The sequence below is a fragment of the Trichoplusia ni genome, chromosome 9 (assembly GCF_003590095.1).
Source record: "Trichoplusia ni isolate ovarian cell line Hi5 chromosome 9, tn1, whole genome shotgun sequence".
In the NCBI taxonomy this organism is placed as follows: Eukaryota; Metazoa; Arthropoda; class Insecta; order Lepidoptera; family Noctuidae; genus Trichoplusia; species Trichoplusia ni.
Window position 1 is genome coordinate 7,958,056 of NC_039486.1, and position 22,463 is coordinate 7,980,518.

At 35.2% G+C, this 22,463-nt stretch overlaps 1 protein-coding gene across 1 annotated transcript in view; it reads left to right on the top strand.

Moving 5' to 3' along the window:
* The first annotated feature begins 3,660 nt into the window (after positions 1–3,660).
* LOC113497104 (acyl-CoA Delta(11) desaturase-like) overlaps positions 3,661–22,463 on the top strand; it is a 31,088-nt gene continuing 12,285 nt past the window's right edge. The window contains exons 1-2 of the mRNA XM_026876488.1: positions 3,661–3,902; positions 19,827–19,948. Of these exons, the coding sequence (XP_026732289.1) occupies positions 19,836–19,948 (113 nt within the window). The 5' untranslated portion in view covers positions 3,661–3,902; positions 19,827–19,835. The remainder of the gene's footprint in view (positions 3,903–19,826; positions 19,949–22,463) is intronic.

Sequence of the window (22,463 nt, forward strand, 5' to 3'; positions counted from 1 at the left end):
GGACGATCCTGTTGGTAACCACCCGCTGTGCACCAAGCAGAACCGCCCTGTTCCTAGGCGTTAAACTACCGCACCATATGGGTGCGCCGTACAGGGCCATCGACCTAATGACCCCTGCGTAAAGCCGGCGACACCCAACGTCTGGGCCCCCGACGTTCGGCAGGAGCCTTCCGAGAGCGGCTGCGGCGACTTGGAGCCTTGGTGCCAGCCGCTTAAAATGCTCCCGGAAGCTCATCCGTCCGTCGAGGACCAGGCCGAGATACTTCATCGTGCCCGACAGTGGGATCCTTGCGTCCTCCACTGTCAGGCACGTGTCCATCTGGGGTTGGCTCCGGGGGCCGTGCAACATCAGAGCTTCGGTTTTCCCCAGAGCCACGTCCAAGCCGAGCATCCGGATGCGACCTACAACCACCTGGACGCCGCAGGTCGCACGCCGGATGCATTCCCGGGGGTCAGAACCCGAGGCTAAAATTAGGGTATCGTCCGCGTAGCAGACGACCCGCATACCAGGGAGGAGGGCCCCTCTGAGGGCCCAATCGTACCCGATGTTCCACAGGAGGGGTCCTAGGACTGACCCCTGCGGAACACCGCACCCCGTTTCGTACCTCTGCAGGCCTGTCTGCGACGCGAACGAAATGTCACGTCCGGTGAGGTAGTCCGCCACGACGTGCTGCAGGTAGAGCGGCACCCCATGATATCGAAGTGCCGACTCTATGCACTGATGCGGCAACGAGTTGAAGGCATTGGCGATGTCGAGCGAAACCGCCAACGCCACCCCTTTTCGTGCCGCCGCATCCGTGGCGAACCGTTTGACCACGTCTAAGGCGTCCATTGTGGACCGCCCCGCCCTAAAACCGTATTGTGACTCCGACAGATTCGGACCCGTCCCGGTCAAGTGCCGGACGATGCGGGCAGCTATGATGCGCTCGAAGAGTTTGCCCGCCTCATCCAGCAGGACAATCGGCCTATAGCCGGATGGCGAATCTGCCGGACGTCCATCCTTCCTCAGGAGGACGAGTCTCCCAGACTTCCAGATGGCGGGGAATCTGCCCAGCTCCAAACAGGAGTTGAGCATTCCCCGCAGACGGTTTTCCAATGGCCCCAGGGCCAGTGCCAACGCACGCGCTGGTACTCCATCGGGCCCGGGGGCCGTCTTCTTTAGGCGGAGGCGGTCTATGGACGCCTTCAGTTCTCCTTCAGTAATGTCCTCCGGTGGCTCAGATGTAAAATGAGAAACGCCAGCCACCGGAGGGACGAAGTCAGTCCGAGGTGGAAAGAGGGACGAGACTACGGTCCGGAGCAGCTGCGGCTCCATGGTCTCCGTGATCGGAGGCGCCGCGGCCCGGAGCTTGTTCCGAGCCATCAAGTACGGGCGCCCCCACGGATCCCTATCAAGAGCCTCCAGCATCTCCTGTCGCGCTGCAGATTTGGCCTGCAGAATGGCGACGCGGAGACTGCTCCTCGCCGTGCAGTAGGCTCTGTAAAGGGGAGCCTCTGCTGCCTCGTCCCTTTCACGTCGGGCATGCCTGGAGCGGTGGCGAGTGTATGCTCGCTGTGCCGCCAGGCACGCCTCGCGGAGAGCTGCGATCTCCGGCGACCACCAATACACCGAACGACGATTCGGCCGCCTTCGGACGCGAGGCATCGCTGCATCGCACACTGCGGTTATTGTCCTACGAAATTGCTCTGCCTCGACGTCAATTGAGCGGCCCCTCCCCGGTGCAAACCAGTCGGTGATGATGGCCGCCTCGATCAGCAGCTCCCTGTCTAATTTGTTTAGGGCCCATCGTGGAGTCCCAGAGTTCGTTGCAGGCCGAACCGCCGGTCCTCCAGGTGTCGAGACGCTGAACCGAATATACCTATGATCAGACAGCGTCTCCACATCCTCGACGCACCAGTCTGTGACGCGCCCCGCAATAGATGGAGCGCAGAACGACACGTCGACGATGGACCCGCCATTGTGCCGGACGCAGGTCTGGACTCTTCCCTGGTTGAGCAGGGTCAGGTCCAGACCTAGGGCCCACTCCTCCACTAGCTCCCCGCGTCGGTTAGTTGCCGGCCCCCCCCAAGCCGTACTTTTGGCGTTCAGGTCGCCCAGCAGAATGACCGAGCGGGATGACAACGTCCGGACAAGGGCCTCCAGTTCGGCCAAGTACGTTATTCAATATCACCTGCCCCATTGTCTGTCTGTAATCATATATTGCAAATTGAATTTGATCCATTTCCCGATTTTCGATTGAGCTGAAATTTTGACATAATATATATTACTAGCTGACCCAGCAAACGTTGTTTTTCCTAATAAATTATTTCTAGTTGTATGTATTTTTAATGCCACATTATAAAAAAAATAAAAACACACGGTTTCGTGTGAGCGTATCACTTAGGGGTATGAAAAATAGATGTTGTTCTATTCTCAGACCTACCCAATATGTGTACCAAATTTCATAAAAATCGGTCGAACCGTTTCGGAGGAGTAGGTACGGTAACTAACATCGTGACACGGGAATTTATATATTAGAAGATGTAAATTGCGTGACAAAGTAATATTTTGACATGCTATAGAGCTGGTCTGATGCTGGTGCTGGAAGGTGGTCAAAGGAGCTTTAAGATGGAAAAAGGTTTTGTCTTTTCGAGTACTTTGAGTCCAGAGCAAAAAATAATAAAAAACTTGTTTTCAAAAAAGGCATAACTTGTTATACATACCTGCACTGTTGAATACTACTCTAAAACAAGGCCATCATACAGATTTAATTTTTTAGTCTTTTTGTTAAATGCTTCATAATATGATTTTTTAGGATTCCGTACTCAAAGAGCGAAACGGCACTCCATTAATGTCTTGCCTATCCGTCTGTCATCTGGCTGTATCTCACGAATCGTGATAATATGCTGTTGCAGCTATATCAATACAAAAAAAAATGTTGTTCTTCTGCAAAATAAGTTTTTTTTTGCTCTTTATGTCTGACTAACACGTCTGACTCGCACTGGCACTATTTTTATTTCGTTGGTACCTTATCTCCAAATGGATCAAGAAATCGGACTATTTGTAACACTAGTACGTTAAACATAACTTACTTGGTTTTATCAATTATTCATGTAATTGTAACTGTTGGTTTTACTTCAAAAATAAATAAATAACATTCCTATACTAGCATAAAGTATATTCAAGCTTCTATTTATTTTTACAAGTAGAAATCATTGTCTTACTTAAATATACCCAAGAGCTAAAACAGAGTAGATATATACTACTATGTACAAACAAAAGGCTTTCATGAAAATTAAACAAAAATCTTGTTTCATTCCTCTTGGAATTGTTTCGAAACAGAATAAACATATACCACATTATAGAAACTTAGATAATATTAACTTGTCATTATCTTTTTAACCAGTTACTTCAACTTTTTTTTTATGCTCCTGAAACTTTGCTGTTGCTGTCAAACTTGTCTTAAACATGAATGCAATGCAACAGCATTCGAAAATAAATACTCAACCAATTAGTGGTTATAATTATTAAATTAGAATAAACTCTAGGTACCTCCGCAAAAGTGTCTTATAAAAAAACTTTGAATAATCTCTATAAAATAAAGCTAAATGACTATATAGCATTAAAGTGCTACAATTTAAGGTATAATATTATTAAACAAAAACTAAAGAGAAATTCTCTTACATTTGCGAAGAGATGAAGATAGGTGGGGAAAGTGTTACACCGCGCGGCTGAAACTATAAGTAAGAGTTGGATGCGCACGCGCCACTCAAAGCTCCTACCAGTGCGCAGTGTCACGGACGCTCGGTGTGCTCATGCCCTAAAATACCGCCATCTACATTTTTATTCTAGTGCTATTTTTTTTTAAAGGTGTGTGTTCTATTCTGGATTCAAATCATCGTCTCTACATATTTTAAATAAGGTAAGTTTTTTTATTTTGCATTTGTGATTATAGCCAAAAATTAGGAAAAGTAATAATCGTGTTTAATTAAGGAAGAAGCAAAAATTAACTAAGGCATAAAATAGCGTCATGCTGATTATCTCATTACAAAAATAAAATTAATTTATTATTCAAATTTATTAATAATTCATTCATCATTTTTGTAGATGCAACTTTCTTTCTAGTTTTAGTTTTATTTCAAAAAAATGTTTAATGAACATTTATTAGAGTATTACATAAAAGTAGTAGCAAATAATATATTGAAAAAAGTCCACTTGATATTTATTTAATAAAAACGGTTTAATTAAATTATTTCTGTCATTGTATTAATTATTTTGAAGGCATTCAAATTGCAGAACCCAAACGTAAATTTAAATAATAAAATTGTATAATGTAATTTGGTGTTAGTCTCGAGATGCAATTGATCGGATTATTTATAACATAATTATTTAATTAAAATACCATTGCAATAAAAAAAGACATGTATAATCTGCAGAATCTGTTAAATCTGTATAATCTTGACCGTTTAGATGAAAAATATGTAAATAGATTATTTAGAGAGCATTAATTGCAAGTTGACAGAGAGAGCTTGTCCAATATTCTTAAGGAGGTGTTTTAAAAGGAAAGTTTAACTCTTAAGTTGCACACAAATGGTAAAGAGGGTGGGTTCGAGAAAAAAAATAAGGTTCGAGGCTTTTTTGAACACGACGTATGGCAGTTATTTTGTGATATGAACCATGGAGAATACAGTTTAGTATGACAGTGAACAGACGAGACACTGAAGGCTATGTTGCATTTAAAAGATTCAATGGCGTCGCGACCGCAGGCGCATCTCAGTACCTTAATCACGAAGTGTTGGCACTAAGACTATTTCAGACTGAGATTTGACCCAACAAAGTTATTTAAGTTCCCCGCGACTTCGTCCGCGTGGTTACAAAATAAGATATTTTCTCGTAATAAATCGTAGCCTTTTTTTAATCCAGGGTGTCAGCTAACTTCATACCAAATTTCATTAAGATCGGTTCAGCCGTTTTGACGTGAAGAACTAACAAACATACACACTCACAAACTTTCGCCTATATAATATGGGATTAGTGGGATATAAGTGGGATTATTTTTACGTCATTTGTTTTTATTTCTATAGAAGATACTTGGTACCAAGAAGTTTCACTAACTATACAATACTTAGAAATACATTTCATAACAACGTTTCAGTATTCAGGACTGTTAAAACCCCACTATTATAGTTAAACATTGGGCAACATGGTTAGCGTAATGTAAATGAAATAGGACTTACGTTTCAAGGAAATTCCATTCAAGTTTTCAATGTGAACGGTATTTTCGTATTTTCCTTCAAATATATAAACAGTGTAGGTAAAATATTCGTTTAAGTAAGTTATGACAGGTAACGATTGGCGAGTACATGCAGTTTATACTTCGTCCGTTTTAATAATTAGTAACTTAATGATATATTTTAGTTTAGGAGGAACTGTTGATAGTTTATATTTGTAATAACTAGTTGCTGCACGTGACTATGAAGATGAAAGTTTTCATAACTGCTCTGTTTCAATCAAAAACATAGTTTGATGGTATATGTTAACCCTATAGCCTTAATTATAGGCTCTCTAAAACTGAAGGTTTTTTTTAAACCGGGACAGTAGTTCCTGAGATTAGCACGGTCAACGAACTCTTCAGTTTTATTATCTGAGAGTAGATTATTTCTGCAGGAATTCAAAATGATGCTATTAACTACATTTGTAGACACAAAAATTACTGAACTGGTGTGCAATTAAACATCAGAGTATATCTTGAAACTACCTCAAAAGAAGCACAATAACAATGGGTTTCGGCGAAGCTTGATACCTAAGGTAGCTCTTCCGAGGATGTAATAAAATATTTGTCTACAAATTATCCTTGTTCTATTTATATATCCTTCCTTCCATTAACAATTGCTGATGATATCAGCTCGTAACAGATACATACAAATAAACTTAAATATATTAAACAGTTTAGTTTCGATAACAGCGTCCTTTTATCCTTAAAAATACTAGAAAAATTGTCAAGCACAATTATTATCTTAACTACCCTTATATATGCTGTAATAAATTTCTGTCATGTAATATAAACATATGTAATTATAATACTGACAGATTGCTTTTGTAAAAAATGTTGATTGAGATGGATTTATTTAAGAATTACCATTTCGCAGAACGGGAACATTACGCTTGTACCTACAAATAAAATTCATTTAAGTATTTACCATAATAATGTTAAAATAAAATAAAGTCGTGAAATATCCATCGTTTAACGTAAATTGTATTGAACAAGTACATTACAATAATAAATTGAATATTCAACAATACAATCCAAAATATTCATAAGCTTTCTACAAATATTTGTGACAAACAGTTATTTCGAGTCTAGTTAGTGTGTCAGATATTTTATGGTCATCATAAATGTGACACAATGGTACATCTTGTAGACAGACTGGTATTGAAAGACGTTTGTGAAGATCAAACATCTTTATTAGAAACTTAACGTACATTATACATTCATTTTGTCATTTTGAATCCGTTACCCGTGAATTGACGTTCGTCATTAAAATGATTGTCAAGCTTCAACTAAATGCGGCCAACATTTAAGCAAAACTCGAAAATAATTGGTTTTCTTGCGACCCGTTTGCGTCCTACAGTTACTTTGTTCACCATTATATTCCAAAATGGAAGCATTTGGAATTTCTTACGAAATTTGAAGAATCACGTGTTTTGTTTAAGCCCACCGTGTTTTCCATGAAGGCTATCCCTAAGTTTAAGAGCTGAGTGTTGGAGCAACAAGAATTCTAAATTTTCGCTCTTAAAGACGACAAAAATGTTTGTTACTCCTTCAGCCATTCCCTATTCGCAATTCGTTCGTTATTAGAATAAAGTTAATAAGAATAAATTAAGTGTCTCTGCTCACGAAAACTTCGGCAATCTATTTTTATTTCAACCTAATTATATTTGATTTATACAGTGGCCCTCAAACTTAGCATAGCTTGTATCTTTTGAACCAAATAGAATATAACAACTTTTCTTTCTAGTAGGCTTGCTATACCTCCCTAAAAAAATGTATTGCATTAATTATAATTATCAAAACCTCTCGATCCAGTTATACTATAGAGTTAGTAGTAGATGTTTATTCACGAGTATTTCTGTGTAACTGCTACAATTTTGTTTTAGGGCCGCGGTTTGGGTTTTGCTCTTATTAACATTGAGACTAGCGCCGTACATCTCACATCGGAATGTTTCTGTGTTAATGCTATTCGTAATCATTTTTAAATTACACCGGCCTCGTTATTTTTTATGCGTTTGAAAATATAAATTAACGCCTAGAAATTTTGAGACACATTTTTTGTTTTGGAGAGAATACCTGTTTTTGTATGTGAATACCTAAATGGCATGAGTATGCTTATGAAGGTATACTGACTGTGTTAATCAAAATATCTTGAAATTCCGTTTGAGATACCTCTCCGTGTTTATTTATTTTCTTTATTGCCAGTCTCCTGGTTTGTTCATAATGAATTAGTTAACAGACAGGCAATTACATTTACGACTTGATGGTATGTTGACTACTTAGAGCTATTTTCTGATGTCATTATTCCGCTTGGTAACAACTTTCTTTGCATCCCCCACTTTATGCCCTCGTACTCGAAGCAACGCAAGTCTTCGAGATTTTAAACTCTACTTTTACTCTGCCGCCAGATAAACTCGTAAAGTGTGCAGTTCATAAGTACGTGCCTAGTTAGAAGTTGACGTAAGCAAATTATTATATTTTTCCTTTTAATTTGAAACAGAAATTTATAAAACTCCTTACGTTACATTATCAGCATTAATTAAAATCGTGTTCAAAGATACCATTCTTGTTAGTAAACACACGATCGCTCGTCAAAGAAATCGGCAGAAGTTTTTCCTCGACCTCGCGTGTTGGCGTTTCTCAGCAATAAAATAATACTGGCATATAAATAACCTAAACAAAGAATAAGAGAGAGATAGAGAAAAAAAGGCAACCTTAAAGGAGGTTCCAATTATGTCATATTGCACACTGCTTAAAAATAAGTAAAAGTGCTTATTATTAAAATTTTAGAAAGTGATAGCGGTCACGTTACTTTTTAATTTAATTAATCGGCAAAGAAACTTTTGGTATCAAACACGTTTGCACAGAAATAAATACGAATTGCTAATTTTGACAACAGATGATTACTAATGAGTTTTGTTTGCATTAATGATGATGCATCCAAGACCTTGAATTTGACACAATTTTAACAAAATGTTTTTTTTTATAAATAGATTTTGTATTAAGTATCAATTAGTATCGTCTAGCTTGTGTTAACAACCATAGACTCGCTGTTTGACCTCAATTCAGGCTTGTACAATATATATCAACGAATGTATACTATGTCTATTCATATTCGGATTCGTAAAATGTAATTTTCAATCAATATACACTTAATACACGCATTTGTAATACATACACATAAACCTACTTAAAATTTGATTAATATTGTCGTTTTAAAACTATCTTTTAAACCAGCTGCCCACTAAAATATATTAATGTTCATAATATATTTTTTAAATTCATTTCTCCGTGTCGTTCTTTCAAGATTTAGTCAAAGCAAATAAATATTTAAAACATGAAAATAAAGCAAAATATTCTAGATATTTCTAAGCATTGTAAAGGCAAGCAAAATTGCTAAACAGTGCATCGGTTCGACCTCTTTGTGTTGGTTGAATAAACTTTACGACCAACTGTTTCTAGGACATGCGAATTGTAAAGTATTCGGAAACAAAGTTGGACCTAAACTTAAACGACACTTGCAAATTACTTTACTTATTCAACGAGAAAAATCAACTCACTTTTAAGTCGCTTTAACTCTTACAGTAAAAGGATCTGTTATTAGATTGTAGTAGATGTGAAGTTAACCTGAAAGACACTTGAGAACATAAATTGATGTCAAGTCGTATTTCAAATTTAGAACTATTAAAAACAATTCGTTGCACGCAGCGCATTCTGTTCGCAGTCGTTCCCTTTAAAAATGTACTGTAAGGGCAAAATAATGCATGTTTTGTAGTATTACTTATTACCTAATAACTTGGCAAACGCTTTACAAATTCTTACACACGTATGTATAAATTGGATTGCGCAGTCGAACTATATATAGGTATTATGAATATATTCACGATCGTTACCAAAGGGTACTCTATAGTGTTAATCTATCTTTTGGCTAGCAGTCCGGTCTAAAGGAGTCTGAGCCTTTTGGGAACTATGAATCTATATTGTCTGTCACTGTTATTTTGGACAACAAATATTTTCTATGTGATATGTGTTACTCAGTACAATGGGCTTAGGTCGCTTGGCTTGGCGATTCAATCAACGTTCAACAGAATCTTTGACCTTAAAGTAGACTGACAGACAGCAAGAGAGAAAAGAAATATAGTCTTATTTGTAGAAGAAAAAGTCGTAATAAGTAATCTTCTATTAAAGAGTATTTAATACAGTGTATAAGTTCTATTAAACCTCCTTAATGATAGTTATATGCTTATAGAAAGTGCTCACGTGATTGAAACAAAACGGTTACTAACTCTTCTTATTTTTCCACGACACTTAAATTGATATTAAAGGCTGGTATTAATTTATCCACACTAAAGAAAGATCGTTATTGTCATTGTTTTAACGAAGCGAATGATTGATTAATTTTCTTTAAGAGGATATGAATGTCCATTTTAGTATATATTTTACTATTATCATAGAGAACGCTTGCTAATGATCTGCTTTCTTTATAAGTAAAGTTGCTTATGAGAAAAAGTGATGTCTACTATTTATAGACCAAGAAATGTTCTGTTTTCGTATGATAATTTTAGATCAACTTGGACAAAGACTTTTCTATTGATATTTTTGGTCGAAGTTTTTAAATAATTGTCAGTTCGTAGACGGAATTAAAAAAATACGTAGGCCCGATTCTTCTTGTAAGTAGTTGATGTACAATTGTTGTCCAAGTTTTAAGCCACATGGACCTCCGAGGTGTTTTCAAATACTGTGAAAATTAAAATTATGGCTCCAAATACAATGATCTACGAGTGGAATAGGGAAAAGTAGAGGATTAGAACTCTCACAAATATTCAAGTCACATGCGCAAAGACACCCAGACTTGTGGCCCAAACCCAGATTTGTGGATCACAAAAATGTTTTGCCTCCTTGGGGATCGAAATCACTAGACGTTGCGCTCAGCGGGTATAGCGTGGTGACCTCGACCAAAAAAAATATGCAACGAGGGAGCGTCTATTACGTTTTCTCTATAAAATGGAATGAATCTAGTCTATGACTAAGATTAATTTTATTGCATAAAAAGGTTTCTACGTATGATATCTGTTTAACGTTTTTACGCGTACGTGTTAGTTTGTCTACTCTGGTGTAGTGACGGCCGGGCCTATACATTTTTTTTCATTTGCATTAGAAATGAACGTAACGAATGTCATTAACGGTAACTGTTACGGTTTAAGATTTGGGTGAATATCAAGGTCAGCTGGCTTCGTACTACTTTAGTTACGATATTAATAGCTTGTTAACTATTTATGAGTCAACTGCGAATGAAAGTTTTGTGTAGTTACTTGATTGGTTTTCTCTTACACGGGATTCCTTATTAAATTTAAGAAGAAATTAAATCTTATGTGTCTTCTTAATTAGTTGATCTTCTTAATTAGAATTTCTACCTACTGTTTTCTTATATCTCGTTAAAATATTTAAAGCATTGGTAACATACCCCAGGAAACGGTCTACTAACTTAAAAGTACCAAAATTGTACCCTGTTTGAAATTAATGCAGTTAGTATAAAATCCTTTGAAGAGTAAAAATGTAGTTCTCAATAGCTTCAAATCTCAATATCTAAGTTACTTTCATTTTTATAATAATACGATATGAGTTCTCTGTCAATCTACTTCAAGTACTCTTTCAAAGATTGGTGTGGTGACGTTCAATTTCCGAACTTATCTGAACATATTTCAGCATGTAAGGGATTTCAGTCAGAACTATTAGAATGGATATGGAAATTGTCTTAAACATATCCATGTAAGTAGTAGTAAATAGTAATCTTTATGTAACACAAGCTGCAGCCCGCGACTCCGTCTGCGTGGACTTCAGTTTACAAAGCGCGGCAGTTCCCGATCTACAATTGAAAATATTATTACTTAACAGTTAAAGTGGTGGTAGGCCACCAGTAGGTACCTAACGACGTTCAGGCCATTTTTTTTAAATAAGTATCTGTTAGTATATTATTCACTTATTAAAATTTAAAGTAATTTAAAGGTAAAAAAAATAATTAAATTTTGCTAACATAAAAAGCACAATTGTCGCTTTTTAATTAAATTTTAATTTATTTCTAAACGCAGATTAAAATTGTCTTACCGGATGCAATATGTGTTTACATAGCCTTTTAGATGGTTCACACCATTTATTCTTTATACGGTGAGAATCAGATTTGCAAACAAATATCTGTCATTTAGTTGAATTATTAATTCAAGAAACCTAATCTTAGAAGCAGGTTTACGAGATAATCTTAACTAACCAAGCTTTTTTTGTAACCTACTCTATAAGAATAAAGAGCTACCGACAGCTGATCACGTCACAAACTACTATCCAAAATGTTAACACGCATCTTCATCCAACCTATTGGGAACGAAGAACATTGTAACAAAAAAAACGCAACGTAAGCTTGGAGTTAAAGTAACTGTTCGAGCCTAATTTTTTCTTCGGCTGGTTCTTTTCCACGGCCGTAGTAGAGTACAGCTATCTGGTGTGGGCTTGGAGGCTGCGTATGAGCGGTACTTCACAACGATTCACTCTCGGCCGGTAGCCGGCAGCGCCGCGCACCACGTGGTCACTCTCTACAGGTTCCACATCTCGTCACTCGCTATCCGGTGAAAGTGTCGACGATCCCAACGCAATATTATCGGCTTTACTCAGTCGAGGTCAAGCACACAACAAGTTTCGTTCCCATTATTTACATTTCTTCGAAAGGAAGTAAAAGTAAGTGGCGCTGTATTGCGAACAATTATTACGTTTGATGTTTCAAGATCTCTGTGGTCGTCGATGTACTATTATGGTGTTCGAATGATGTTAAAAAGTACCGTTCCCCTTTTATTATTTTCACTTCCAACTTGTTGCTTTCGCAAACATCGTAAATCTTTTGTGTGTAGAGAATACATGGGTTTGTCTAGACAACCACATGAGGCATACAAAAAGTACGTGTCAATTCTTAAAATTCATACACAATGTCAGTTGACGCTGCATAAAATGTTTATTGTACAATGGACAAATTAGAAGAAAGTAGGTTCCGTATGTCTGTTTGTAATTGAAGGCTGTGCAAGTAATCATAAATCGGAATAAATGTATATGAATCAGTGTCGAGAGCGTACAGGTGTATTGTTACGGCTTTCTAAGTTACGATACTATCATCATCATCTATAGCCGGGATCTATCTAGGCGATGGTAATGTTCGACATCTCATTGTTTATTGCTCTGTGACAGAAAACGTAAACAATTCTTTAGGCACACCTCAATAAAGAACAGAATTCCTCTAAATAAAGACTGCATAATCTCTTATGATAAATTTCTCTAACGACTTCGATTAAAATTCAATAACTCGTTTCAAATTGTGTAATAACAGACTTTCAGTTTTAATTTTGGTAGAGAATTATGTATGTGACTTTACATCGATTTACAACATAAAACTCGCTTTCATTGATGTATTTGGAGAGCCAAACGCGAACACAGTTAGCATATCGAGTCCAAAGATTGCAAGAATGCATCTTACAACCAGTTCGCCTCGTACTACACTTACAACACTAATAACCATTATTAACAAAGAAAACTAATTTTCTACGCCTTTCAAATGTTTGAGACGTCTAAAAAGGTTTTTAAATCATCGATTTAAGATCAAAACCTTTTTAAATAGGCTGCATAGTGATCTTGAAAGGTAGGTAGGTAAGGGTAGGTATTCGGAATATTTAATACAAAAATGATAACCGTGCATAAAATGTGAGGTTTAACCTTTTTTTTTTGTTGTTCATTTTTTTTTTCGCTTCTTTGGAGCCATGAAACACTGATTTTAAAGGCCATATTTGCTTCGGCTTTTGGGCAAAGATTGTGTATTTGTACAGGCGGTTCTTGAGTAATTAGTCAACAAAGATATGAGCACAGCTTCACACATGGCATAACGCAGCGCTCAATGGCACTTGCTATATGGCCATTGTGAAAGTGCGCTCTTGTCACCTTTCCTTCATTTTCTAAATGATTTAACTTTCGAATATTTTACTGTTAGAGAACAAACACCCATCTTAGTACATTAATGTAAGTATAAAGAAACAACGCGTTGGAATGTAGGTCCTTATCTTCACACGAAAATGTGAATATGCTGACTATTGTCCTTTTTTATCATAATTAACGGTAATGGATGTACAATCATGATGTTTAGTACTTGTTAGCGCAAATTTATTACAAAAGATACAAACAAATAAAAGAATAGGATGACGAGCTCAGCCAATACGTGTTTATTCTCACGATTCTTAGATTTTTTAGATAGCGGAATGAAAGGTTTTTAATAAACAACTATCAGCACTTCATACCAGCTAATGCGTTTAATTTTTAAAGTGTTTTGTTTCACGGGTAGACATTAGTAAATCCGTAATACTTTTTTGTTTAAATGCTAAAAATCAATTCAGATATTATATCAATACACAGTTCTAAAATTTAATTAATATTATTTATAACGTCCGTTCTGTTTATAAAAATAAATATTTAATTTGTTTTATTAAAATAAATAAATACACAAATATAAAAAAAAACAAGGCTAAGTTGTATTTTTTGAATTATCATTCGCGTGCAACATGGCTTATTTGCGATGCATTGTTATTAACATTTTACTGACCGACTACATGAGGGAGCAATTACTACTTCGTACCTTAAGTGGTTAGATGTAATAAGATCTTTGATGGTAATGCGCGGGGAACACATCGGAACTTATCGAGTAATACAATACTGGAAAACGAAAATGCGATCTTTTTGATAGTTGTTTATATTAAATAATCATCTACCTCCTCTATACAGGGATACTTTTCAACAGCCAGCCAAATAATTACTCATATTATAAACGTGAAAGTTCGTACGTACGGATGAAAAGGTGTTTGTTCCTCTTTCACGCAAAAATCACTAAACGGACTTAGACGGAACTTGGTAAACAAGTAGCTTATAGCCAGGATTAACATATAGGATAGTTTTATTCCTGATTTTATGTTCTCGTTAGATCATTTTCGACTTGCAGCGGACGGGCCTGCAACCAATAGCTAGTTTTAACAATAAGATCATTTATAAGTGTAATTTCTATAATTTTTAACGTCAATAAATAACCCTCAAATGGATATGACATTTTGTTTCGATAAATCACGAGAGTTTAATCTTTCATCTCCATACTTTCGAGCGTTGTCTTTGTTCGTTAAGATTGAAGAAGAGGATTGTAGAGGGACTATTGTGTGTCAGTATGTAACGAGAGGAAAGTATCGAGAATATATAATTATAAGTTGTTATAATGAATCGTGGAAGGTATGCTGAGATATTTGAAATGAGTGAATGTATCTAGGTTCTATATCTCGTTTTTTTTGTGATTTTAGCACAACAACTTGTATATCGACATCCTAAAAATCCCCCGATACTAAAAATATTTAAAAAATTGTTGTCGGAAGATTCTTTTATTTACCATCAGAGTGACCTTTCCGAAAATCTGAGCAAATTTTCCGATTCCGGTTCCAATATAGTTTGTTTAGGTATTTAACTATTGACATAGGTACATGGGTAGTATGCTAAGCCTACGCTGTGTGGCTTTGATCATGTATAACGTTTGTTTAACCACAGCCCTGAAGGCCAGAATCGAGAATATTCTGTAGGTGAGTTAAAATTGTTTTAAATTTAAAACAACAGCACAGAAGATGAACACAGCTTGGCTATGAGCTACGAGAATATTGAATAACTTAGAGAAGGCTTCTTAATTCATTCATTCAGTATTTGCATTTTAACAAATATTGTTGTCAATTGTGTATTGAATTGTATCATGTATGTTGTATACCATGATACTGAAAGTAAAGAAGTCAGAAATTAAATACAAATAATAAAGCAAAAAGAAGAACATACGATTCCTGACTAAACGCCCACCGTAACACCTCATAGAATACAATTAATATTTTGACCTGTTTGTCACCGAAGTTATATTATATAGCAATTGATACGTTTAGGTAGGAGGCCCAGCTTCGGGTCCTGTCTGACTTTTTTTTTTGCGTTATTCATAATTATTTGCAGAAAGTTATTCTTTTCTCTGCATCGCTTTCGTCGTATTAAGTAATAAAGCCAATTAAGAAATTAATTTCTGTTTCGTTTTAATACTAGGTTTCTGCCTCAAATAGGAATTTATCTCAGTGAGAGGTGTACGTGATAAGATTTAAATCGCTCGACGCTTTCATATGAGGCTGGTTGTATATCTTTTCATACGCGATGGCTTCGAATTATGACATTGGAATAAGTGGGACGTGAGAGAACACTACTCAAAGGAGTTATTAATCACTTACGTATTATTCGGAAAGTTAATGTAATTAAAGGTATAGGAATATTTATTTTAAATGTACTGTTAGTATGTAGTTGAACATAAGTTTGTTCCGTAAATTGAATTTATTTATTTTATTTTGAAGAATGTGCTTTATATTTTGCCGACATTTTGTCTTAGGTCTGTATCATGAGTAAGTTGTTGTGTACATTTCGTATAATATAAAAGTCAGTTTTTTTAATGAGAACCAACGCCTTTATGATGTAAACGGTTAGTTTTAAGTAAAATGCAATAATTTAACTTCTCGTACAAAATTGACATCAACTAATCAAAATGTTTTTGATGAAAATGTTATGTATTTCACTGCCAGCTTGTAAATCAGTGTCGATCATAGGTGCCTCTTGCACCTATTTAATATAGAGCTGAAAATATTAACGTAATGTCTTCGATTCCTAACATGTTTCTGCTTTAAAAGATCTTAAATTTCGATGTACATTTTTAATGTATTAAAACAATTTTGCTCTGTAACAATTACAGGCAAACGGGAAAAAAGCAAGTTTACGCATAGAAACATACACATTTATAGAATATCAATGGGCAACTTGACTTTAGAGAGGTCTATTGTGAAATACCTATTGAATAATCAAAACAAATCGACAACAAGAACTTGGAAAACAATGAAAAGCGATTATAATTAAACAAATCTCGTTTGAAAGACTAATTGTCAAAAGTTCAAAGTTTAACTCGGCTTGTGTTTTTTTAAGTTAATTGTTTTTTTCTGTTCAGACGGTTTCTATAGAAACAAAGATTTTTTTTTTACTTTTTTGATTTGATAATTAACCTCTAGAGCTACCTATTGAAGATTCTCGTCTCTTCTGCTAAAATTGTGTAATAGTCTGTCAAATATTTACTGTCGTTCTTAATACTTTTAATGTGTTGTATATTGTGTGAGAGGTAGTTCTTTTTATGCTATTTTCAGTTAGTTAGTTTAGATCTTTCTTTTATTTTTTTGCATACATTTAAAAATAACATTGTAATATTAATTATACCTACCTTTCGTGTGGCGAATTCATATCCCAAGCGCATATTTATCAGGATCGTGCTACAAGCTCCGGATCGAGAACTCGTCGGGCGATCCTATTAATACGCATAAGTCAAATGTTCGCACAAAAATAATGTCTTGGTATAATCGTTCACCAAAGTGTGTGATACTAAAGTACCTACAATTTTCAGTCACTTTTACCGCATGGCATCAAATAAAGGTTTTCAATTTAATTTGATTTTTTGAGTATTAAGTTTTTAGCATTTTTTTTCTATTGTTGTAGCTAAGTAAAAGATAAGTCATTTATATATTTTTTTATCATGGATAGATATGATTTTAATTATTTACTTTTTTTACTTACTAATTTATATGCTTTATGGTAAAATATTTTTAATATTAAATACAAAAAAAGGAAAATAAAATAAAAAATCTAAGTACTGTCTGAAATCTTTTTCTAGTAAAATAATCATGATAAACTTGAAACAATGCGCAATTAATGTTTTAAAGGATAAACAAAACACTAACTATTTAATTTTGAGATTTTATTTAATTAAGAAGACGTGTACCTTATTAAAATCGTTAAATAAAAAAAAATTAAACGAAAATGCTAATAACTAAATATTTCGTTACCAAATATTATGACTAAATCCTAGAATAAAACATTTTTGTTTACAATCGGTCAATGTCAACGGAGATTTGATTAATTAAAAAAAAAATAACCACAGATCTAGTATTTACGCAACGTCCTGTTGACTACCTGTTAGACTGCTCATAAGGAAGTGGAAGATTCACGTAATATTTATTTTGCGGTGTCATCAGTAGGTATAATAATCAAAGATGGCCAAATAAATTTCGCTTAATTATTTTTTGGCATTTGATGAGGAAAACTTAAAAATAATAAAGTTTTAAGGTATTTATTAAAGACATTATAAAAATACTAGCTAAGTCTAAAACCCTACACAATACGTAAAATAATCACAAAATACGAATTTCCTTCAAGAAGCGTGACATACCAATCACTATTTAGATTTCATCGCAACAACATTTCTAACTAGGTTTATTCACGAATTATTTTCAAAGATCATCGGCTTGTTGAACATAATTGACGGTTATTACATAAACGTAATAATGACCTAACAATGCTAAATGCTAATACGTCGATTTCCCGACCAAAGCCAAGGGCAGTTTCGTTTAAACTTTAAAGGAACTGGGTCATTTTGTTCGTGCGTTTAGATACTTCTTTTCACAAGGGATGTGAGTCATCTTATTATCCTGTCCTACTTATACTCCATTGGTCTAGGTACCTTAAAAAAGTTAGACAATCTTTGAGCGTCCTTTACCTACTCGAAACATATATTAGGCTCTTTATACTATCAGTGTTCAATTTACTATAGGTACTAACTGCACCATGTATACCCGTTAAATAAATTGAATAAAATGTATGCTCTTTGATTTTCAATTTTCAGTTTTCTATGATCATATTATTCATTTTGTAACGCAATATTCTGCTGTTCATTTACTCAAAAAATAAAATATAGCACGTTTGTGTTCGTGTTTAAAATTATTTGATTATAATTCGTTAATTATTTACGAATTCGCATCGTAGTTTTACCGCTAATTTGATCAGATTTACGTATTTTAACACGCTCTCCTTTTATGGCTTAATAAATATTTTATTTTTATGTCACTGGCTCCCATCGTGATGGTGCATTTTGAGCAGAGAGAGACTTGAATAGAGCGCATCGTTATTTCCGTATTAAGGTTATGAGCACAACTGTACAACAAGTCAAATCGAAAGTGCGGTAACCAATTAAACGTAGAGATAGAACCTTTCCTCTAATTTTCCATTTTCAACAAAAAGTTGATTTCATCAGTAATTGGTAATGCGTAGTACGATATTTCTTTATTATCATCGTCACGCCTTAAATGGTCCACCGCTGGATAGGCCTTTGCTTAAGCCATTTTTATCTGTCTCTTGCCCTTTGCATCCAGGTCCAGCTATGTCTACTATATTAATGTAAAGGAAAATAAAACAAAAAAGATTTAAACTTGGAATTTAATCAATTTGCAAACTGACAGTCTGGATAAAGAAACGCTCTAGCTTTATGCTTGTCTTTTTCCAAATTTTCCTAGGTTTTCCGTCTTCAGGTCACCCGTGTTGTAATTAAATCGTCTTTTAGAAGAGGTTTTCCAATAATTTCGAGGACCTTTACTGGCTTCAACTTTTAATCGTAGACAATAAAATATTAACTTAAAATTGACTTACAAAACAAAATGAAATGACGACAATTAAAATTTCCTCTATTTACAGGCTGTCATATCCAAAGGGTAAAAATAGGACTGTTTTTTATTACTGAGGCTCCGCTGTCTGTTCGTCCGTTATCAGGCTGTATCTCAGGAACCGTAATAGCGAGGCTGTTGCAATTTTCAAAATATATGTATTTCCGGTACATATTGCTATAACAACAAATAAAAAAGAAGATACAGGTGGTTTTATTAGAGTAGATAGCGGTATCACAAGATGTGCTCAGCAATGTAGATTGGAGAGAATGACATGGATCATAAAAAAATGAACGGCTGTACATTTACACTATAAAGTGATAGTAAAACTTAGACTTGGAGCTACGGTCATTATTTTACGCGTTTTGAGAACAAATTTCCGTCGTACAACCGTTGTTCTATGTGCACTAGATTGTGATCTATTTGAATTCTAATATCACATTGATTATTTTTCTGAACAGGGTGTTGTAAATGTCGTTTTATGATTTTATCAATTTTGCAAAAAGAAATAACCAACGGCAGACTAAAGTTATAAGTACTATAAAATAACATATAAATAGCTGCAATAATTAACGGTAAATACAATATTGACTTTTAAAGAATGGAAAAAAACAGATAATTATAAAAAACTCAAAGTTAGCGAGTTGGGCCCATGTTTTTAAATTCTTTCTTTTATATTTCAGAGTTTCCAAACTATTTCATCGCCTACAAGCCAGTAGTACAAGCAAAACAAATGAAAATGGTCACTAAACCTGTTATAAATAAACTGATAGAGCATTATCAATGAATATTTTCTTAAAGTGCGTTTATTGACTGTCTAGCGTAGGTTTTAAGATCCTAATCTGCCTATTGTGTCAGAGCCAATATAATATTTTAAATAGCTGCATCAAGAAGCTTTCACCATTGTAGACGAATCCACATAGAATCACGAAAAACAGCTGTTGTAAAATGTTTTCTTTTTCAGAGAGGAGCGATGGCCGCGCTGTCGGGTACCCCCCTACTCATGGCCAGTACGGTGCTCACAAAAAAACTACACGATGAAGATATAATATTTTCTGAACGACAAAAGAAGAACAGAGATTATGAGTAAGTTTTGTAAACAAAATATATCTAACTAACTGTTGCCCACGACTTCGTCCCCGTGGGTAGAAGATATAAGCTAGATTAATACCTGCCCTGTTTTTTTTCACTTTTTCCATTGTATCTTCGCTCCTATTAGTCGCAGCGTGATGGTTTAAGCCTAAAGCCTTCCTCGATGAATGGTCTATTCAACACATTTTTTCAATTTGGACCAGTAGTTCCTGAGATTAGCGCGTTCAAACAAACAAACACACTCTTCAGCTTTATATATTAGTATAGATTAGTACAGATAAATGTCTGCCCGAAAGTTCGGTTTCCAATTTGGTCAAGTTTCAGAAACAGAATATATTTAGATTTAGGTTTGGTGACCTGCGGCTGCCGAAACAACGACTAAAACTGAAACTCCAGACTTCTAAATAGCATTGTGATCGATCATACTCGGTGCTTTGAAATCCATCTAAGCGACAAGGTCGTTATATGAATACCTATATATAAATACTGCTGGACTCTACCTAACCTTACCTAAAAATTGGCTTAAAATTACACTTTTGTTAAGAATGTTTCCTAAACAATAATTGGAAATTCAGGATGGGACGGTACACTCAAGGTCATTACAATGAATTTTCAACTATTGTGTTGGCATAACGCATAAGAGAATACGAATAATTTCAAATTTAATCCAAATGCCATTCATTTATCGGCCATTGGATTGTAAATAGCTGAATCTGGGACCTGCTGTCCTACTAATATTATAAACGCGAAAGTCTCCATGTATGGGTTGACGGATGCTTATTCCTCTTTCAAGAACTACGGAAGGGATTTAGACGAAGATTAGTACACAGATAGTTTATAACCTGGATTAGCATACAAGTAGTATCGAGCGGGACCGTGGGCAACACCTAGTATTATATAACACAAGATTTCATGCAACTACACCATTCAACAAAAATACTTGAACTGCAAGGTTACCCTACAATCAAAAACAATACTATAATATTGGAACTTCAAATACAATTAGCTTGAACACAGATCATTTGCTGAACAACAATATCATAGACTAATAGACGCGTTCAGCAGTTTATTTAATCGAACAAATACGAAGCCTATGTTAATAGTACGTTTAGAGAGGAAAATAATAGTATAAATAAAGTGCGCAATGTACCAACTGATTTTTTTATTTATTTGCTATTAGGTAGCAGTAAAATGTAATTCAATTTTTCATGAAAACAAATACTATAATATAATATCATGTTTTCATAATTATAATTTTTTATAGTGTGGCGAGTAGATGTATTTCATATATTGCACGGATAGTATGTATTATAATATGTATTGATATCACTTCTTTAAAGGATATCCAAGTCGTTACCACGTTAAACCCGCTATACAGGACGTGTCGCGAGTTAAATTCCGGCGATAATCGTGTAAAAAATAAGACATTAGAACAAATAAAACTCACTCACGCCTCTCACTTTATTAGCCTTTATAATCATCTCACAATGTTGTTACGTTCTCAAGTATGTAAAATGACTAATTTTCGAATATTGGAATAATTTGATCTTTTTTAAATCATCCATCTCTTGTCGATAACAGGTGGTATGTATGGATAATTTAAAGTTTCAGATTAACTGATGTAGTCAAGTGTATATCCTCAATATTATTATGAGCTAGTGAAATCCTATGTTCCTCAAACCCATTTCAGAATGTATAATTTTATTATTAGAATAAAAAGTATTTATTTAGCTCCTTTTCTGACGTCACGAAACCTTAGTTAGAGTCAGCATTAATGATGGCAATAAGATTAACCTTAGAAAAGTTTACCAAAAAGTGTATCCTTATTCCTGGTTACGATTGACAATAAAGGTTAATAATGCCATATTATGTCCTCAAAATTTTTCTGAATTGCTTGCGTAAATTTCCTTCAACAAGTTTTTCCTTATGAAAATATTCCACACGTTTTCTAACGATTCCGTTTGGCAGAAAAAGCGGAAAGGTTTGTTAAACTTAATGATGATTTGAATAGTATGTACTTTGACTTGAATTTTCGAGTATTCTCTGAAAATTTGTCTTTGAATCCCTGGAGATTTCTACCACGTCTTAAAGTAATATACTCTTAATATGTGTTGTTGGAACGTGACAGCGCAATACAGGGCGTAGAGCGGCATCTGTTTTCCACAACTGAAATAGACGCTTTATGAAGCGGTGTTAGGCATTCAGCACTCTATACTTAGGTATAATATCACAACATCTGTCAATAAGTAACGGATAAGGTATTATTCATCAATACTAAAACGACTTTAGAACGTTATTTACTGTTTAGCTGTACTTTAAGTTATGAAGTACCAGAGATGAAACTCAACGGCGGCTTAAAATTGATTGAGGGTTCAGTATATCAGCATAAATGTTTTCTTAAGTCTTTAAACACTGCTTTCTTTTGATGTTACAATTTCTTAAACTCATTTTAATTCAAGCTTCTACCTTAGACACACAATTAATACTGACGTCTTAACTTATTCGAATT